The sequence below is a fragment of the Radiomyces spectabilis genome (assembly GCF_025331425.1).
Source record: "Radiomyces spectabilis strain NRRL 2753 chromosome Unknown BYT42scaffold_9, whole genome shotgun sequence".
NCBI classification, from domain to species: Eukaryota; Fungi; Mucoromycota; class Mucoromycetes; order Mucorales; family Radiomycetaceae; genus Radiomyces; species Radiomyces spectabilis.
In genome coordinates this window covers 1,249,421-1,269,748 of record NW_026251934.1, presented here as the reverse complement: position 1 = coordinate 1,269,748, position 20,328 = coordinate 1,249,421, and the positions used below count along the sequence as shown (strand labels likewise).

Sequence of the window (20,328 nt, the reverse complement as noted above, 5' to 3'; positions counted from 1 at the left end):
AAACCCGGCTGAACAACCTGGTTGCCTTCTCCGACTCGCATTCATCGAAAGCCCTTTTTTCTGGGAAATCATATCTGCGTTTTGCAAGTCACGTTTCATGGACCTGTTCCTTGAGATATTGCACTGTGCGTTTAGAATCAATTCATCGATGAGCCGACCAGCAGTCGTGGTTGACTGATAATCGTTATTGTTAAACTATGGCTTATATGGTACAGGTGGCTAGTCAATCATTACATCTTTATATCACTGATCGAACACCTTTGTCTGTGTTACCACGTAATTTCATCGGCACAAAAAAATAACGGCAAAACAGTTTCCCACAATGACATCCACCTTTTGCTGCTGCAGTTTCATGCTTTGTTATAGTATAACTGTATGGCTAAATGTACTATAACTGCCGCATTCCAAGTTCACTGTAAAAGTCTGGCTTATCTATCCCAAGAAAACTCTTTATGTCCGTATGTGCACATGTACAGATGTTTGACTAACATAAATTTGATAAAAACTTATTACGTTACCATGTCGTTATATTTAGGTCTTGATTTCTCAAGTAGTCTTTTTGAGCAACTAATAGCTTTTTTATATATAAAACCTGGGTAATTTACTCATTTTTCTAACTGGTTCAAAGCTTTCCGCTTTGTCAGGTCCTCGAAGGAGTCTGAAGGAGAATTTTCTGTGTTTTTTACAATCTAGCGTAATACATTAGCTTAGTCTGAGTGAGCATGACATTGGCCGTGTGCATGAGAATGGCCCATGGCCGTTTCCTGTCATTGCTGTTGGCAGACAAATACAATTGCAAGGTTCAAGCATTGCTAAACAAGTGTGCTACGCAATAGAAAAAAAAGGCGGACCGAAAAAAGATGAGTGCATTACTTTGGCAACAAGTGAAGTTTTTGGGTTCCACATGATGTTTACACGATGGTCATTTTTGGTTATTGGGAAAATTTCTCGTCCCTTTTGGTTGCATTCACGACATTGAAGCATGAACTAAAAAAAATAAGAGGTGGCGGTTCTTTTTTGCTTCTTCTTTATTCACCTTTTCTTTTTTCGCGATACCTTTTTGTGTTTGTGGTATGTCATGCTCTCCTTTTTAAGATAAAAGAAAAAGATACCAATACAACCACATCAATATAACTATAATTTATAACTACGGCAATAGTATGATTTCTTCTAAATTTTGGTCTGTTTCTTTTTATCATAGACTTTTTTGTTGCTGCATTATTTAGTGCCTCACTTTTTCCGCTTACTTTTTCCTTTTCAATTCTATTTTTGATGTACCACAATAGTCAAGCAGATCGGCTTTGTGACAAATTACGTGGGGAACAACAGCGTCAAAGTCAACTCGATGCAATCGCCTATCTTGAGTCGACTTTGGGTTCCAAGCTTTCAAGTTACGATCTCCACAAAGAACTTCAGGACGGCGTGTTACTGTGCAAGTAGGCTAGTTGGATTGTCGGCTATTATGTCACTTGTGTTTTACCTTTTACGCTAACGTTGGCCTCTTTTTTCTTGTATCCACAGACTCATCAATCACATTCGACCCGCCACTATTCTCAGTATCGAGCGTAAAAATATTCCTTTTGTCAAGGTAAGTTGTTGTAATGCAGTACTGTCATACAACCCCTTTGCTCTCAAGTACTGATACGGGAGCGATAGATGTCCAATATTGGATTATTCCTACAAGCTGCGCAAAATGTAAGTAGAGGGAAATCAGTGATAGCGACCAGTTGTCCTTTTTGCTCATAGACAGTGTCAAAGCTTGGCTTGAAGAATTCAGAACTGTTTCAAACCGTGGATCTGTATGAGGCCAAAGATATGGCGGCTGTAAGTGAGGATGGCTATGATGAGGAAATCAGAGTTTATGGTGACTCAACGAAATGTAGGTGGTCAATACGATCTTATCCTTAGCACGGATCAGTGGAAACAAACATGCGTGTGCCAAGTCTTGTCCTTCCACGAAACCGGGGCGTGTCCACATCAAAACGATTTTTCCAAGCAAAATATCCACGACCCCTTCCCTGCCTGAGCGAGAGCCGCTGCCTTGTCAAAAATTGTCCAAGGCGATTCGGCCTACAACCGACAGTGGTTACAGTACCTTGTCGCGAGATGCCGATACGACATCGCTGGCCGCCGAGCGTATCCAGAACGACGATCGCTATGTAAAGCTGTTGAATACAAACCCCTCAGATGAACGACTTCCTCAAATGGCTAGCCCGAAACCAGGCAGGCATCGTTTCAGTCAATCGGCGCTGCAGCATGGGGAAGTCAATGAGTTTGCTGCGCCGGTTCTCACACCGTCCAAGTCTACCCCTACTATGTCACTCAGCCGGCCAAAGCATGATATGGAACGAAAGCACAGTGATACCAGCATCCAAAAGCAATACAGCAACCAGACAAATCACAAAGTATCGACGCTTCAAAGGCAGTACGTGAGAGTGAATGTTCAAAAAGGACGAGGAAGTCTAAGCCGACAGTACGTAAGTACCAAGGGTAGGAATGGGCAAAAAAGGCGCACCAGACTAAACATTTCTTGGGTTGATCGATGACAAAGCAACTGGGAAATTGTATCGGCAAAGGCCAGTTTGGTTCCGTCTACAGGCAAGTACATTCAATTGACAAAAGTGCCAGTGTTTCATTAATCCAACTAACCAGTAATACTTTCAATGTGACAGAGCTTTGGATATACAGACCGGAGAAATTGTGGCCATAAAGCGGATCAAATTATCAGAAGTTGAAGACGTACAGGAGGAGGTCATGGTAAGTAAAAAGGATGTACTCTCATATCACGGATTGCTTGTAAGCTGACAGATTTATTGTTTGTATAGCAAGAAGTGGATCTATTGAAAGGCATGGCGAGCAGCAGCATTGTTCAGTATATCGCTTTTGCACATGATGAGGAACATTTGAATATCGTACTCGAGTATGTAAGATGGATTTAACTTAAAATGCGGCGAAGAAAATTCTGAAAACGGAATGAAATAGATATGTGGAAAATGGGTCTCTCTTGTCCACTCTAAAAGCCTTTGGGAGTTTGCCCGAAAGGCTGGTGGCCTCCTATACGCAAAAAATCCTCAAAGGGCTTTTCTATCTCCATGAGCATCAGGTAAGTGCCTAGCAGATCGTTACAAAAATTGCAAGAAACATTTGATAGACTGATATAATATTAGGTGGCGCACTGTGATTTGAAAGCGGCCAACATCTTGACGACGAAAACGGGCGACGTCAAGCTCACGGATTTTGGTGTATCGTTAAACTTGCATGTAAAGCAACAAGGCGAAAGTATTCCTGCCGGTACGCCAAATTGGATGGCTCCGGAAGTCATTGAACTCAAGGGCGCCACCACTCAATCGGACATTTGGTCACTCGGATGTACCGTCATCGAACTGTTCACGGGCAAACCGCCCTACGCCGATCTTATCTCCATGTCAGCTTTGTATCATATCGTCGAAGACGATCATCCTCCTTTTCCCGAAAACGCATCCGAGGCAAGTACAACTTTTATTCAATACAAGGACAAAATAGCGAGCTGTTCTCTTATATGATGACGGTGGCGCTGTAGCTCATGTGTGATGTATTACGAGCCTGTTTTCAAAAGAACCCAAAAGATCGACCGACTGCGGCCCAGTTATTAGAGCATCCATGGATTATTCAGCATTGCCCAGTCCAGCCTCCACCTCATCGAACCCCTGCCTTGCGTCGAAAAATGCATCAGCAAAAATTGACTCACGAAGAGTCATCCATCCATTCATCGTACCATTCAGGCACCGATACAATTGATCTCACTATTCTCTCTCGATACCTAGCCTCCGAACCCGGCGTTCAATTACCCGCCTTGCCAGACAAGGTCCAATCCAATGGCAAGCGCCACCGGCTTGTCCATCCTCACCGCTTTATAAAGAGTCATTTGGAGAAAGGTAGGCATACCATTTGGCTTTGCTTCGACTGGCAATCTGCTGGAGTTTGGTTCATCCACTTAAACTAACAATAATCTAATAGCCATCAAATGCAAGCTTTGTCAAACCAACCTTCGATCGCATGCCCTCATCTGTGAAGGTATGCAAAATTGAAAATGTCAAAGGGTGGATGAAGAATTTCCATGTAGTAACAATAATATACTGCCTATTTTTGATGTAGTATGTACGTTGATTTGCCATGATACTTGCCAAAGCAAATCACTTCATTGCCGTATACCATCCTTTACGAATTTACCTGTGGTAAGCATGCGTGAATTGCGTTCAGGGTAGTGTTTGCCCTGAAAATACAGGAATGGTTTAAACTCTGTACTAATTAAATTTCTTGTCTATCCATGTCAGCCGCCACCACGAACAGGCAATCGTCTGCAAAAGTTGTTGGGCGGAATTCATCAACGAATGACCAGATCCTCTCATGGTAAGTCAATCAAAATACTCTATACATGTTCTTCGTTCACTCACATAATGACACATTGACCTAGCTGACATTGCCATTCCTTAAAATTCACCGCCGCTCTCATACACCATTATGTACTTTAAAAATATTGTATACCTGCTTGTAAATAATGTTTATCTTTTGTCTATCTTTTTGTTTTCGATTTGGCAACGGAGAGCGACCCGTTTCCATACTATCCAGGAACTGGTTCGAGGAGGTGAGACCTTATTATCCCGCACGTACAGAAGAATTAAAAAAATAAAGAATTGAAAATAGAATGATGATGAGGGTTACATTGATTTATAACAAAAGAGTCACGGCAGCCACCGCACCAGCGGTAGTTACGATAACAGCGAGGATGTTGTGAGTCGCGGAGGAAGAGGAGGAGGAAGAAGATGAGGATGCTCCACTGGGAGCCACTGAACCCTTGGTGGCCGTACCAGAAGCGGCCGCTGCATGGCCGGTTTTCTGAAGGTCATCCCATTGAGAAGCGTTGGAAGCCGGCGATTTCACGGGAGATTCCGTTGCGGTATTCGTGGTGTCTGGAGCGACCCCCAAAATGGTAAAGTAAGCAGAGTAAGTCGTCCCCAGGTTGCTCTTCAACAGCAACACATCTGTATCAGAAATAAAAATTAGAATTGAAAGAGATATTACTGTGCTTGGCTTGCTTCAACTCACACATGGGGTCGGTGACGGTATTGTTGGGTATTTCCCAAATGAATTGGCCATCGTTGACGGGGATATTGGATATATTCAGTTGGATAACAAAATCAAGGTTGGTCGACATGCCGTTTCTCAGTTCCACTGTCTCAATAGTATCCACATTTCCATTGGTTACTCTCCTATTGTTTCCACGCGTTAACAGTTGGCATAGGTGGGACGGATATGAGTTGATCTGTGGCCCTATTTGTCCAACTTACCATTGTACCAGTTGAGGTCGTCCAGAATACCACACAGTCTACATAAATCACAGCGCAAACAAAAACGTTATCAATCAAGCCATTGCATGCTGTTGTATCAAGTCTTGGTTTTGTGATACATACACCCTGAACAGGGGCTGTCAATGAAATTCCAGCGTCCGGCGTGGCGTGCACAGACATCCACGAGGCTGCCAAGGACAGACCAGCGACTATGGGATAAAGCTTCATGCTAGCGCAATGAACTACAGATTGAGTTGTAATGTAAAGAAAAAGAAGAGGAAGAAAATAAGGACGAACACTTGGTTCCGGTGGGGTAAAAAGAAAAAAAAAATGAGTGATTGCAAATAATGTTGTGTGGCTATTACTATGTCCATTTTTGTCTCAGAAATTAAAAAAGCGTTGTTTCGATGGTCCAATCGGAAGGCTGCCTCAGGCGAGCGTTTTTTAAGCTTGCGTTGAACACACTTTTCTGAGAAACGAAACCAGAATTCCATGGAATTTGGCTGGGATGAAACATTACAGACCGACAAGGAGAGGCTTGGCATCAGAAACCAAGGTTCCTTTCATTTTCTTCCATATGCCTTTGAAGAGTTCATTACTTTCTAGAAAGCTTGTTTCATTCATGCTCTGTGGAATCGAAAATATTGCTACTTTCTTCTCTCGCTTGTCAGCTCATCATCATGGCGTCGTCGTTCCCCCGCACTTGATAGGATACGCTCAAACACTTGACAGATCGTCCCACGGCAGTCCGTCGATTGCTTTTTATTTTAAAACAGCCAAATCAAAAAATCAATAGACCGCTCTTTGTCACCTAGACAAATGTTTTACTTTTGAATAAGTGTATAGTTGGCTGAAAGATACATATAAAAATCCAAAAAGTGTACCGACCTGCATCAAAAAGAATGGTAGTAAAGTAAAGACAGACAATGCCACCCCGTCAGCATTTCTGACATTGAGGAATTTTGCGCCAACAAAGAAAAAAGAAATACGTGGGACTGCAAAATTTCCAGGCACCGATGGATGTTGGAAACCCACAGATAGAATCAGCAATGATAAAACCTGTGATTCCAAGGCTTCATAAATGCAACATCTTGATTCCAGCGTCTCTAGGCCGATGATATTTGTATCTGTTTCGTTCACATAGAAAATCTTTGTAGATTTTTGTATTAATGAAAAAAATCCTTATATCGGCACGGGACGCTGACGTCAGTGCCCGACCCACCGGACGGGGTGGCATTCTTTGAAATTTTAACATTTTTCTCGAGTTGACATTTTTTTTTTTGACGCTTCGTGAACGCTATGGCTGAATCGCAAGAGCAGACCGGTGAAGTGACGTGGCCCGAATTCATCAAGAATAGGGTTACAGTTACCATTACCAAGTCGAGTATCTCGGACCGATTGGACTTCTTGCACCATGCTCTTCTGATCCGTCTACGCCGAAAAGGTGAATAGTTCATGGCTGACCAGAAAACCATCATGAGAGAACAGCCAACGCTTATGTTTTTTTTTCTGTTGTACTGTTAGATTTGCCCGTGGACGCATTGCCTTCTTTGCTCAGCCTTGTCTTCTTGACCTATACACGTTATCACGATCGAGCATCCCGTCTCGCTATTCTTGAGGTGCTCAAAGAACTCAATAACTGGAATGCCGACATTTTCCAAAAAGCGTTTGTTCCCGCTCTCGTCCGGGAAGCCGAGAAAATTGGTAAACGCACGTCTACAGGGTAGGTTGACCAGACGCGCCATTGGGGTTGTTCGTGGATTGCTCGTGAATCCATGGTGGAAATCCAAGAATTAGTGGCGCAGTATCATTAAATTTTACATGTGCCATCGTTGTAGGGAGTGTGTTACTTCTGCTGCGGATCGTTTCATCTTGTTGACCTGGGTCGATCTGTTGATTGGGCTTGTGCTGAAATCAGTGGACGTTGAAAAGGCAGCGAGTTCCACTTTATTGTCGTCGCTGGTCAACGCGCAAGCTTTGCTGTTGGACGGCTTTGCCAACGATCAAAAGAAGACCATTGCTAAAAGTGCCTTGGTGGATGTACGACGTACCGTGCGACAAAATGCTACGGCCATTCCCACCCTTCTTGACATCGCTTTAGCGAATGCTTCAACCGTCACGCCTTCTTACCGCAACGCCGTGCTCATCGGCACCATCATCGATACCAGCCTTCGATTGAAAGTGAATGCCTCGAGTGGAAAGCAGTACATCGACGATGCCAAATCCAAATTGATCTCTTATTACTTGAAGAACATTGTATCATCGCGAACCGCCGTCACCACTTCGGCCATGGATGCTTTCCGCGATTTCATGCACTTTACTGTCCCTGAGGATACTTTTGTCAGCGAATGTGTGCCTGTATTTGAAAAGATGATGTTGCGTTCGCCCGAAGTCGCTTTACCAGGCAAGTCCCCGAGGAGTTGTGAGCAGGGAAGGGTAGATGGGACATCATGCTGATCCAGCGTTATGGTTTTATCTTATAGTCTTGGCACGTATTGTTCCCGTACTTTCATTTGACGTGTCCGATATCTTTGCGACCAAGTGGTTAGATCCTCTGTTGAACCATTTAAGATCCACCTCGGTGGCCGTTCGACAAGGTGGTATGATGCTTTGGGAGGCTCTGACAGAGATTTGCCGTAAACAGGAAGCTCTGGTAAAAATTGTGACAGCCACGAGTAAAACGTTGACGGGCGGGAAAGTCACTTCTTGGGAACATCGTGCGGTGCTCTACAATGCATTGTCATCTCTTGCTCAGCCCGCCGATACCGTCATCAGTCACAAGGCACTGGAAGGTTATTTCGCCATGATCCCCAAGGAATCCAACGAGCAAGCCATGACGTGCGCTGTGGATGGAGTTGGACGTCATTTGATTGTATTGATTTACGACGATGCGTACAGTGGCGCGCATAAGGAACTGGTGGATAAGGCAGTGAAAGTATCCTCGGAAGGTTTGGCGTCGTCCAAGCCGCAAACACGCAAGACGTGGGCTACAGCTTTCGGTAACACCGTGTGGAAACGTACCGATGCCAGCCAAACCTTGAGCGCCAATGTCACGAAATATATGCAGGGTTTATTTTCCGTTTTTGACAAGATCGTTGACAAGCCCTTGTTGTGGAAGGACGGACCATTGGAAGCGTATATCTTGATCGCGTCGATTTCCGGTCGCATTCAGCAATGGCCTACGGTGCCGCCTGCCGTACTGGATCTTTTGAAAAAGCACAAATACCCCTCCACTCTCCTTGTTTCATCACCCAAGCCCAGCTTCTTATTGTGGGATCGTATCTACACCAAGGCCACCGGTGCCGAAGAAGGATTGTGGCTCGTTCGAGCTTTGACGAGTTTGTTCCAGCGTGAATCCACCGCGTCTTTGGAGAAATCCGGCGCAGGTTACCTGTGCGCTCAAGCCTTGATTTGGATCATCACCAGCCATCCTGAACACACCGTGCGTCGAGCCGCGTATCAAGACACGTCGGCCATTGCCGCCTCTGAACCTCAGAAACTCACGGTGTTTGCCAAACAAGCTTTGACGCAATGGCTCTTGGACGTAAGCATCCCATGATTCATACGCTCATTCGTAGGTTATGACACTTATTTATTGACTGACGGACGCCTTTTTTTCATAATGTTAGTTGGAACACAAGGCCAAGGATTCCACGGCCATGATTGGTTACCATGCCGAAAATTACAACAAGGATGTGGCTTCTTACCGACTGGCGAGCGTGCTCAATACGATCTTATCTTTTGACAAGGATTTGGATGCAGACATCAAAGAAAAGGAGTTGCTTGATTTCATGATCCTCGCACATCATCCATATATCGGTAAGTTACAAATGGCCACAGTTGAAGAATACCCTGATACTGACAGAATATTCCTAGCTTCTCCCACAGATAAGTACAACTGGATCAGTTTGATGCAGCGCGTCAACATCAATCCTGGTGCTTTGGTCGCCAATCACATCGAGACGATCCGCGATATCCTTCGAAAAGCCATGTCGGATGAAGTACAGGTAAAGGGAGAGATGAAAGAGTAGGATGTCACCAACCGCCACTAACATTGATGTCTGCTTTCATTTTGTACGATAGTCTGAATTATTCTATCAAGCTGCCCTTGCGTCGATTTCGACCTTGGTGTTTATTTCTCCCAGCTTGATTCCTCTGTTCATGGAAATGATCAGCGATGATTTAAATCCTGCTCTCGTCAATGGCATTGGCTCATTGGAATGCCAGATCTGGAAGACGCCCGAGGGTGAATGCTGTGTGGATGGTAAGTTGTTTCCAATCACTGTATGGCCGGTGGTGATTCACGCTAACATATATCCATTGCAGTCATCAAGAAAAAGACCACGACAGAGCATCGTAACAAGAAGGGATTCAAGGATCAACAATGGGAGGAAGAATTGCGTGCGGAACTCGCCAAGAAGAAGGGTTTGGTGCAGAAATTGACCAAGGAAGAACAAGCGGCGGTCGATGCGCAATTGAAGAAAGAAAGCGAAATTCGCGATAAGGTACAAAAGGTGCATGATCAATTGGCGCTAGGTTTGCGAATGATCGGTGCTCTGATCCGCGGAAATACACACGCCATGGAAGAATACGTGGTGGAACTTGTGCGCATTTTGCTGCTGATTGGCAAGACCAATGCCGGTATGATGGTGGGCGAATCGATCGTGGATACTTACCTGGAATTGGGCGCTTGTGTTTCCGAAAACGTGTATACCATTCGCGCCGCGATTGCTCTCGCCACTCTGCGTGCCAACGGTGTCCAACCTATTCCTGCGCGCTGGTTAGATGAGCCCCTGGGCGCTTTGATTGCTCGCGTTCTTTACCGTCTTCGCTTCATTACCGAAGCACAACCGCTGCCTCCAGCTACGTTTGCTTACATTTTCCCCGTCTTGTATCAAGTCATTCAACAAGGCGGTATCGATTGTGGTAAATCCGACGATGGCGTTGAAACAGCCATGGAGCAAGTTGTCATGTCTGTTGATGTGATTGGTTTCCACTGTCAACAAGGCGAATCGACAGTGATGCCTCGCCAAGAAATGATTGCCAGTCTCTTGCATGCCATCAAGGAATATCCTCAAGTGAGCAAAAACGCCAAGTTGTCGCTGGTCGCATTGTCCGAAACCATGGTCGACTCGGTCACGTTGGAAGAAACCAATACCTTGTTGCAAGGCTTGCTGTCCGAGGAATCCCTGGTACGATCTGCCGCTTTGCAAGGCCTTGAGGTAAAGGAAAAAAACTAAAAAAGAGAAAAAAAGATGGTGATCTTGGTTCGGTAGCATTGATGAACTCCTTCTTTCATTTTCCTAGTATCTTGATTTGACTGACATTGATTACTCGCCTGAACTTTGGCTTGCTTGTCATGATGATCAAAATGCCGATTTGGCCAATACTTTGTGGAATGATAATGCCATGGACGTGGAAGAAGATTATCGTGATGTCTTGCTCGACTATGCAGGTAAGGAAAAAAGGCAACCATTGAAAAGGAATGCATGTATTCCAAACGAGGGTACTGAACAAACGCGGTATAGTGTCGGATTCTTCCTATGTGCGCAACGCTGTCAGCAAAGCGATGGCCGATGCTATTGCCATGTACCCCAACACCGTGGCTGATACGCTTGCAGCCATTTATGCGTTGTACAAGAAAAAGGCGGCTCCTTTGGATCCCGAGTACGATCAATACGGTATGGTGATCCCCGAAACGTTGAATCGTCGCGATCCGTGGGAAGCGCGTGCCGGTCTCGCTTTGATGCTTCAAGCCATGGCTCCTCAGATGCAGTTTGACAATGTGCGTGGATTCTGTCAGTTCCTGATCAAGGATGAAGCGTTGGGTGACCGTGATGAAACTGTCCGCAAAAAGATGCTCGACGCCGGTTTAGCCGCGGTGAATGCCTATGGTCATGAAGGAAAGCAGGACTTGTTGGCGACGTTTGAAGCGTACTTGAACCAGCAAGCCGTGGACAGCGAAACCCACGATTACATTCGCCAAGCGGTGATTATTCTGTATGGTGGTGCGGCCGGATTCTTGGACTCTGGCGACAGCAAGGTTACCATGGCGGTGGATAAGATGATTGCTACCTTGGATACGCCTTCGGAAGTGGTGCAGAGTGCGGTGGCGGACTGTCTTCCTCCACTGATCAAGAAGATCAAGGAAGAAGTGCCTCAGATCTGTGAAGGTCTTTTGAAGAAGTTGTTCACGGGTGAAAAATACGCGCAACGTCGTGGCGCCGCTTACGGTTTGGCCGGTGTGGTCAAAGGCCGCGGTATCACGGCCTTGAAAGAATGCAACATCATGACGTCGCTTAAGGAGGCTGTGGATAACAAGCGTGCTTACCAATCGCGTCAAGGTGCCCTGTTTGCTTTCGAAACGCTGTCATCCACGCTTGGACGTTTATTCGAGCCATACATTATTCAGATCATTCCCCTGTTACTCGTTTGCTTTGGTGATGCCAATACGGATGTGCGTGAAGCATGCTCCGACACGGCGCGTGTGATTATGAGCAAGATCAGCGGTCACTGCGTCAAGCTGATTCTTCCTTCCATTTTGGAAGGTTTGGACGATCGTCAATGGCGTACAAAGAAAGCGTCGGTGGAATTGCTTGGTGCGACGGCGTACTGTGCGCCCAAGCAGCTTTCGGTGTCTCTTCCCAACATCATTCCTCGCATTACCGAGGTGCTGGCCGATACCCATGCTCAAGTGCAAGCCGCAGCACGTCGTTCGCTTCAACTTTTTGGTGAAGTGATTAGTAACCCTGAAATTCAAGGCTTGGTGCCCGTGTTACTGGAAGCATTGAGTGATCCGAATCGAAAGACCAAGGCGGCCTTGACGGCTCTTTTGCAAACGTCGTTTGTCCATTACATCGATCCTCCTTCGTTGGCGTTGGTCATGCCTATTCTCGAGCGTGGTTTGCGTGAACGTGGTACGGAGATCAAGACCAAATCGGCGCAAATTGTGGGCAACATGGCTTCGTTGACCGATCAAAAAGATTTGGTTCCCTATTTGCCGATCCTGATGCCTGGTATCAAGGAAGTGTTGGCTGATCCGGTTCCTGAAGCGCGCGGTACGGCGGCCAAGGCATTGGGAAGCTTTGTTGAAAAACTGGGTGAAGACAACTTCCCTGGTCTGGTGATGGAATTGCTCGACAAGCTCAAGACAGATACCGGCAACGTCGATCGCCAAGGTGCTGCGCAAGGTCTTTCCGAAGTGTTGGCGGGTCTGGGTCTGGAACGTCTGGATGGTCTGTTGCCTGAAATTCTCGCCAGTGCCGACAGTCCTCGTGCGTATGTTCGTGAAGGTTTTATTTCTCTGCTCATCTATTTGCCTGCGACGTTTGGTCCTCGTTTCCAACCTTATCTTGGTCGTATTATTCCTCCCATTCTTATGGGTCTTGCGGACGAGTCCGAATTTGTACGTGACGCGTCGTTGCGTGCCGGTCGTATGATTGTGACCAATTACGCAACCAAGGCGGTGGATCTGTTGTTGCCTGAATTGGAGAAGGGCCTGTTCGATGCCAACTGGCGTATTCGTCAGAGTTCGGTCCAATTGGTGGGCGATCTGTTATTCCGTATCACGGGTATTGTCAATCCCAACAAGGGGTTGGAAGCCTTGGGTAACTTTGATGAACTCAAGGACGAAGACGCAGACGACAGTTACGGTGTTGGCGAAAATAAGTCCAAGCAATTGTTGGACGTTCTCGGCAAAGATCGTCGCGATCGTATCTTGTCGGCCTTGTACATTGTTCGTCAAGACTGTAAGTATTGCTGCAGGGAGAGGAAGGGGTGGAGGTCTGGCTTTCAGTGGCCATGATAATCGGGTTTTTATTGAAATCTAAACAATCTTTGTATTTTAGTCTCTGGTATTGTGCGACAGGCTTCGTTACGTGTGTGGAAGGTGCTTGTCTCCAATACGCCACGTACGCTTAAGGATATCCTGCCTGCGATGATGTTGATGGTGATTCGCAACTTGTCCAGCGACAACGATGAAAAGAGCGCCGTGGCCGGTCGTACATTGGCGGAATTGGTAGTCAAGTTGGGCGAAGGTGTGTTGCCTGAAATTCTCCCCATTCTCGAAGAAGGCATGGGATCCAACGATGAAGAAACCCGCCAAGGTGTTACTTCGGCCTTTAGCATCGTTATGGAAACCGCTGGCAAGGTACAAGTCTTGGACTTTGCCGATCAAATCATTCCCGTGGTTAAGAAAGCCTTGTGTGATTCTTCCTCGGAAGTCCGCGAAGCCGCTGCTCAAGGTAAGAGAGAGAGAGCGAAAGAGAGAGAAAAAGGAGGAGGTCTCGTTATACTTCTCTTGGCCAGGTATTGACTCACTTCTTTATTTGATGTAAATTTTAGCCTTTGATACCTTGCATCAAAACGTTGGTGCTAGAGCCATTGATGAAATTCTGCCGTCCTTGCTTAACCAATTGCAATCTTCGGATGAAGGATCAGTTTACGCTCTTGCGGCTCTTAAGGAGATCATGGCGGTCCGTGCGAATGTGGTATTCCCTGTGCTTATTCCTACTTTAATTGCCACGCCAATGAGTGCATTCAACGCGCGTGCTTTGGGCTCCCTGGTGACGGTGGCTGGTTCTGCGTTGAATCGACGCTTGTCCGTGATTCTGTCAGCTATTGTAGAATCGCGTATGATGGAAACCGATGAAGAAGTGTTGGAGCAATTATCGACTACCACCATTGCGTTGATGAAATCCATTGAAGACGAAGACGGTCTTGCCACACTGATCTCGACGTTGCAGGAATACGCTAGAAGCGAAAGTTGGGAAAAACGTGCCGTGGCATGCGACATTACGGCCAGCTTTTACAGCGAAACGGATTTGGACGGTTCCGATTACGTGCAGGAGTGGATCGAAATCTTGGTGCCCCTTTTGGACGACAGTGCATCGGCAGTGGTGAAACCGGCTTGGAATGCGCTTTCAGCCGTGACCAAGTCGATGCCCAAGGATGAATACGAAGCTTTGGTGCCTGTGACGCGTCATGCCGTTCATATCGTGGGTGTGCGTGGCTGCGACGTGGCCGGTTTCTGCTTGCCCAAGGGTATCAGTGCCGTTCTCCCCATTTTCCTCCAAGGTCTCATGTACGGCTCCACCGAAAATCGCGAACTCTCAGCCTTGGGTATTGGTACGTATTAAGCAACGTTTTTGTGTTTGCCACTCCATATCACTCATGGTGATTTGCTTTATTGAAAAATTTAGGTGATTTGATCGAGCGTACCTCGTCGGATGCATTGAAGCCGTTTGTTACCCAGATCACAGGTCCTCTTATCCGTATTGTCGGTGATCGTTATCCTCCTCAGGTCAAGTCGGCCATCTTGCAAACTTTGGGGTATGTTGTGAAAAACGGAGAAAGTGGGAGAAAAGGGCATCTTCTAATATGAGTTTTTTTATAGATTATTATTGGGCAAGGTACCGATGCACTTGAAGCCTTTCTTGCCGCAGTTGCAACGTACATTTGTGAAATCCCTTTCGGATGCATCAAGTGATGACGTACGATCCAACGCTGCTTCGGCTTTGGGTGTTCTGATCACGCTGCAACCTCGTGTGGATCCTTTGGTGACGGAACTTGTATCGGGCATCCGTGCAAGCGAAGCCGAGGTGAAGGAAGCGATGATGGAAGCTCTCGAAAATGTGGTTTCCAAGACCCAAGCCGCTCTCAGCGACAATTCCAAAAAGGGTATCCAATCCATTATCGAAGAAGGTCTGGCAAAAGACGCCACATCCGGCATGAAGGAGTCGGCTACCCGGTTACAAGCAATCTTGAAATAATTGACACGCTACAAGTTTCCTGATTTCTTGCATGTAATATCTCTTTTTTTTTTCTCCAAAGCTTTACTTTTGGATAAAAAGAACTGTGACAAATCACAGATCAACCTCTTTTTTCTTCAATTTTTCTTTCTTAGAGTTGTTTTCAGTGCGTATGTCAATAAAGTCATCGACATAGATAAATCGGTAGTTTTTTTTGTGAACCAGTTTTTGGGCGTTCGTTGTCATTGTTTGCCATGGCGAGAAATGGCGGGTATGTCTGTCAGTACGGTCAATGCGACTCCATACCCCCCCCCAGATATTGACACGATTGATTTTTCACTGTAACTTGGGCATTCCTGTATTTTTTGATCTATTACTAGTCAACTTCTGTACAAGCTAGACAAACCGATGCTGTGATTCACCCAGCCCTCATAATCTTGTTGACTGATTTGTTTGCTGCATTCCTCTACGTACTCCAGGAATGCATTGGTGTCCAAATCTGGCGTCCTTTCCACCAGGCCCATCAGTTTGGAAAACGTTTCCTCGACGGGATTGAAGAACGGGGAGTAGGGGGGGGGGTGTCAGAAATGAAGCCTGCGCCTCCTACTGTTCATGAAGTCCTGTACAATACTAGCAGTATGGGTATCGCGGTTGGCCATGACAAAGTCGTGTGGGGCCGCCTTGGTATCGTCCAGTCGTTGAATTAAAGGCTTCAGGAGATCGATGAAAGCGGTCGCCGTCGTGCCTGTTGGGAGGAGTTTGGCAGATATGCCCTCCACACCTTGCTTTGAAATCGCGGCCAGAAACGAAACGTTGAGGGGTCGCTTGCATTTGAACCGCACCACTGAATTCGGTCCTTTCCTAGTCGAACCCTGTTGACGGACGAGATTTGCATTGAAACCTGCCTCGTCAACGAAAATGCAGTTGGTTTTGCATGATAAATCGAAGGATTCGAGAAAACGTCTTCTTGCTTCGATGGTTGACGAAAATCGCTTCTTTTCTCCTCCACGGCTTTTGACCTCTTCAGGTCCCGATTTCCTCAACGATATGGCGACATATACTGGCGTATCGAATCCTTTTCTCTGGGAGGTCATCAAAGTTTTCGTAAAGCTTGTCCCTCATCGTGTCCAGCGTAACTGTGCCATCTTCGTCCAAGATTTTTGTCAGGAATTTTGAATGGTCTTTGGTGATTTTGATGGGAGTCGGCATTCTTCCACCTCTTGGCTTAGGTACGATATTACCCGTGTTAACAAAGGTGTCTTTGATATTGTCAACCGTTGATCTGGATAGACCAAATAGCTTTGCAGCATCGGAGACTCTCACATCTCCCTCTCTGACAGTTACACCAATGAGCTGCTCACGTATGTTAACAGGAATCTTGACGTTTTTAGCCTTCAAACTTCTTCTGCTCTTCTTGTTAATCTTATTGACATTGTTTTTGTCTCGAGTGATCGTTGGTTGATACCATTTTTAAGTCAAATAATGTAAGTAATGAATACTGTAGATTTAGGCTTTAATCGATTTGCAATGTTGTTTGGTAGAAAAAAAGGTATCTATGCTGTTAAAAGGGCATTTATGCTACAAGGTAACACGATGTCGCCCCGTAACAAACACTTCACTATTTTGTAATGCAACAAAACGAACACCGAAATGGTGAAAATCGCTAAACGAAATTTTTGAAAGTCACCATATTTCGGTCAAATCCGGTACGTTAATTTCCGGATGACTCATCATTAAGCATTTTTGATTGGACAAATAGACGTGACGGTTTACGCGGAGACGAAAATGAAGAGCATATATAAAGGCATCGATTTTGCGAATTCATGAAACGGCATGTTGTACGGCGGCGGGGCTGATTCGTAACTGGGGCTAGCTTACTCGTAGACTTTTGTCTTCCCGCACCGGTTTGCTTATCCGTTCATCAGCTGGTCGGGCGTTGACCCTTGCGGGAGTAATGTACGGCAAGGTGGGCTCACCCCGGGGGAGTTCTTTTTCTTTTCCCATGTGGGCGTTCCTGGCACGCATGGTTTTTCTTTTTGGCCTGCTTCGGCAGGAATCAAAAAGTAATTTTCTCAAGTAAATGAAAAAAAAAGAGAAGGTAAAAAACCTCGTCTCTTCACACCTTATCCGCACCGGCTTTGGCTGTGTCGGGTCATAACTAGTTAGAGTAGAATAGAGTAGAAATAGAGCAGAGTAAAAACATTAATATAAATAAAAGCTTTGGTTTCGACCGCCCTTCACTCTGTCCAGCAACTCCCATGTTAACTTTTAACTTTTCATGTCCTTTGAGTGGCAGTGCTTGCTTTAAGACGCAAACAAGCGTAAGCGTAGAAAAAAATAGAGAAGATGGAAATGAGATATGGGCGTAAAGGTGGTGGCAAAGTTGCCCTTTGGGTTTGTCTAGCGGTAAAAAAGAACCAACTCCAGCATACCGTCGATGACGCTAATGTACAATTGCCTTTGACTATGGCACTCGTTCATTTTCTCGCTACAAGCTGAAGCTTGAGCTAGTTACATAGCTACTGCGCCGTCATCCGTGAACCGCGTTTTTCTGGTCACTGAAATTGCGTTTGCTTTATTCATTGGAACAATTCACATTCCGTAACGCCGTCGCTTCGATGTAGCCGTTGGTTTTCTTACTGGCTCAAGGCTTGAACACGAATTCCTCTGTGAAGCTTATTTCTGTTTTAACCTTTCTTTACCAGCTACATTACTCTAGAATTTGAAAATCCTACAACGCAAATGAAGCGGCGATTTTGAGAACTTAACCGCAGGATATAGGCAATAAAAAGATGGGTAGGTGTCGTAGAAGAACGCTTCTTACTGACAAAAAAAAGTGCTCGATTCATAGTTCACAAATGACAGAAAAGAATTGGATAGACAGAAAATAAAAGTAACAGATCAAAAGAATCGAGAACCGTTCCTGAAAAGCATAATCCTGCATTCAAGTATGGATGAAAAAAAAAGGATGTAATGAAAATATATGCTTATTAATAACTGTCTACTAAATGCATCATCGTCAATGGTATTATCGACAATGGCATATATCGATGCTGCTTAGGGTACGATCGATGATATCCAAATAATGTATTTTGGATGTTTGCATTCCGATAAATCTTTTCTGCCCAAGTATTGACAACATGTGCTAGTTTTTTGGTTTTTTATTTGCTATTTTGCATCTAATGTACTTTTTTTCCTTTCACACCAAGTGGATCGTTTCCCCTGAGCCAATAGCGAAGAATTCAAGTCCAGATGGGAGCACATGGACCGGGGGAGGGGTGGAAATAAAAAAGGATCCAAGTTCATATGCTCCAATCAGCCGTTGAAGAACAAAAACAGTTTTGATAGGGAGAGCACGGAGGATGCGCAATATGTTGACAGCGAGTGATATTGTATCTTCATGTTCCGCGAGTTGGGGTTCGCAGTTTGTTCAATTTTATATGTTTGTCCAATGAAAAAGCGCGATTGTTTATATTTATCACATGCAAATGCGCGCAACAACATAACATGAAAGGCACTGATGAAATCTTTTTTTGGCAAGTTGTCTTTCTTTTTCCTCTTTCTCTCTCTCTCTCTCTCTCTCTCATATTGCTTTTATAACTCTTGGCGGCTTTGGCATATCCATATTTTTTTCGATTGATCCCTGCATCCTATTACATAGTCTAATCTGTTTGTGATGGCTACGTTTGTTTCGTCGATTCTTCATCGATCCGCGGATCGGATTGAAGATATGTCAGCTTATTTGAAGCCATCTAGTTTGAAGCGAAAGCAACAATTCGCTTCACGGTCGACCCCTACTGTCCATCGTATTCCTCCTTATCAGCATCCTCAAATGAGCTACAGTGCCGAGTACTTGGCGACACCATCTGATCGGCCGTCGTATGATCGCATCATCGATCACACTCGGGCTCGATCATGGTTAGGATACGACATCCAGGTGTACAACGACGATCTATCCTCCTCCTCCTCCGGTCCAGCCACTATCGATCGACGCGATCTGTCGCAAGGTTTAAAACTGGTCTCTATTGCTGCCGATGAATACGACAGCGGCAACGAAAAAGTGGCGTTGGATATCTACCTCACCGGCCTAGACAAGATTGTCATGGCTTTACCGAGTAAGCATTTACCTTCCTCCCATATTTCCCGGCTTTTTTCGAGGCTTCGTCGCTAGTCTATGCCTATTTTGTTCTTTTTCGTGGCCGCCTTTTTTTTCATATATATCCATCACATGAAGATGGCCAAAAAATTGATAACAGCGGAATGATAGACAAAACAGACTCTGCCACGAAAATGGCGCTTTATCAGAAATTATTAAGGTATAGCTTTTGATCAATCCTTTTTTGGGCTGATCGACCGTCATGATTTTGATCTGTCATTTCACGGGTGTTTACTCACATGGTCCATGTGACAGCGTGGAAAAACGCATAGGAATACATCCCATGGCCTCTGCCTGTGCCGATAAGCTTGGTGGCTCGCCCTCCTCGGAGAACACAGAGATGGAAGCGACCAAGGAGCCCAATCCAACCATGTGGGTTTTACCATCGAACCTGAAAGATAAAGTCAGTACCATGTTTGCAATTTCATCGACAGTGTTGTCCTCCTCTGTTCCGACGCCTTTGCCACCTTTGACGTCGTCTTCCCTGGAACCCCTGTCCGCGGAAGGGGAGCCGGCAGAGCTCGGCAAAGAAGACCACATGACCCGGTTCAAAGCCTTTAGTCAATACTTCATCAACCTTGTTGTCGCATGGGCCGTCATAATTAAACAATCCCCCATCCCTGGTATGTACCAGTCAAAAAAGGATTCTCGAGTGATAGAGATCCTATGTGTTTAACCAACTCTTCTCCCGGCTCATAGATATGTTGTACTTCGTTTTCGGCTATTTCATGCATTTGCTTTGGTGGATGAATTTGCAGTATCACGTTGTTGAACGCATGCAAGAATTCGGAATCCATTGCATGAAATTGGCCCTCAAAGCGGACGAGCAGTATCAGTTGCACGAATTGCTGTCCGAAGCCATCTACACATGCTTTGCAGCCATATTGAAAGCCGTGGTGGCTTTTAAAGAAACTCCCGGATACCAGCAACGCCGAGCCAAATCCTCATGGTCATCCAATGCCACCACCTCCGCCCCACGACCGCCACGATGGCGTCGACTGTCTTATAATATGGCCGCCTTTTAACAACCCGTTTTAACAAACCCCACTTCTCTCCCAATCTAGATACATCTTATAATACCAGCTTCTACTTTGTA

At 45.5% G+C, this 20,328-nt stretch overlaps 5 protein-coding genes across 5 annotated transcripts; 3 read left to right on the top strand and 2 right to left on the bottom strand.

Moving 5' to 3' along the window:
• Window positions 1–1,230: 1,230 nt before the first annotated feature.
• BYT42DRAFT_411583 (kinase-like domain-containing protein) lies at window positions 1,231–4,668 on the top strand. Its single transcript, XM_051563438.1, has 15 exons — window positions 1,231–1,440; window positions 1,522–1,588; window positions 1,657–1,695; window positions 1,759–1,824; window positions 1,884–2,477; window positions 2,552–2,598; window positions 2,673–2,757; window positions 2,826–2,920; window positions 2,983–3,103; window positions 3,168–3,485; window positions 3,560–3,914; window positions 3,997–4,053; window positions 4,135–4,214; window positions 4,314–4,389; window positions 4,454–4,668. Exons 1-15 carry the CDS (start codon window positions 1,346–1,348, stop codon window positions 4,471–4,473), a joined length of 2,115 nt encoding a protein of 704 aa, XP_051421837.1. The 5' UTR covers window positions 1,231–1,345; the 3' UTR covers window positions 4,474–4,668.
• A 39-nt stretch (window positions 4,669–4,707) lies between these two features.
• BYT42DRAFT_547595 (uncharacterized protein) lies at window positions 4,708–5,555 on the bottom strand (the record flags this gene model as incomplete). Its single annotated transcript, XM_051565959.1, has 4 exons — window positions 4,708–5,021; window positions 5,062–5,249; window positions 5,328–5,365; window positions 5,451–5,555. 4 exons carry the CDS (start codon window positions 5,553–5,555, stop codon window positions 4,708–4,710), a joined length of 645 nt encoding a protein of 214 aa, XP_051421836.1.
• Window positions 5,556–6,532: 977 nt separating this feature from the next.
• BYT42DRAFT_518350 (armadillo-type protein) lies at window positions 6,533–15,282 on the top strand. The gene is made up of 14 exons (XM_051565244.1): window positions 6,533–6,771; window positions 6,852–7,050; window positions 7,166–7,731; window positions 7,811–8,871; window positions 8,957–9,146; window positions 9,204–9,334; window positions 9,411–9,591; window positions 9,654–10,549; window positions 10,635–10,782; window positions 10,856–13,075; window positions 13,175–13,570; window positions 13,671–14,453; window positions 14,528–14,657; window positions 14,722–15,282. The coding sequence occupies exons 1-14, from the start codon at window positions 6,627–6,629 to the stop codon at window positions 15,095–15,097; spliced, it is 7,422 nt and encodes a 2,473-aa protein (XP_051421835.1). The 5' UTR covers window positions 6,533–6,626; the 3' UTR covers window positions 15,098–15,282.
• An 817-nt stretch (window positions 15,283–16,099) lies between these two features.
• BYT42DRAFT_547593 (uncharacterized protein) lies at window positions 16,100–16,544 on the bottom strand (the record flags this gene model as incomplete). The annotated part of the gene is made up of 2 exons (XM_051565958.1): window positions 16,100–16,498; window positions 16,542–16,544. The coding sequence occupies 2 exons, from the start codon at window positions 16,542–16,544 to the stop codon at window positions 16,100–16,102; spliced, it is 402 nt and encodes a 133-aa protein (XP_051421834.1).
• A 2,262-nt stretch (window positions 16,545–18,806) lies between these two features.
• On the top strand, window positions 18,807–20,257 carry BYT42DRAFT_615718 (uncharacterized protein; the record flags this gene model as incomplete). The annotated part of the gene is made up of 4 exons (XM_051571990.1): window positions 18,807–19,191; window positions 19,344–19,392; window positions 19,488–19,855; window positions 19,932–20,257. The coding sequence occupies 4 exons, from the start codon at window positions 18,807–18,809 to the stop codon at window positions 20,255–20,257; spliced, it is 1,128 nt and encodes a 375-aa protein (XP_051421833.1).
• Window positions 20,258–20,328: the final 71 nt, after the last annotated feature.

Coding starts and splice junctions, on each gene's coding strand:
- BYT42DRAFT_411583 (XM_051563438.1), top strand. CDS start 1,346: ATGCAATCGCCTATCTTGAGTCGACTTTGGGTTCCAAGCTTTCAAGTT. Junction 1,589..1,656: donor AAAATATTCCTTTTGTCAAG/GTAAGTTGTTGT, acceptor CGGGAGCGATAG/ATGTCCAATATTGGATTATT. Junction 3,486..3,559: donor TTCCCGAAAACGCATCCGAG/GCAAGTACAACT, acceptor GTGGCGCTGTAG/CTCATGTGTGATGTATTACG.
- BYT42DRAFT_518350 (XM_051565244.1), top strand. CDS start 6,627: ATGGCTGAATCGCAAGAGCAGACCGGTGAAGTGACGTGGCCCGAATTC. Junction 9,592..9,653: donor GGGTGAATGCTGTGTGGATG/GTAAGTTGTTTC, acceptor TATCCATTGCAG/TCATCAAGAAAAAGACCACG. Junction 10,550..10,634: donor CCGCTTTGCAAGGCCTTGAG/GTAAAGGAAAAA, acceptor TCATTTTCCTAG/TATCTTGATTTGACTGACAT.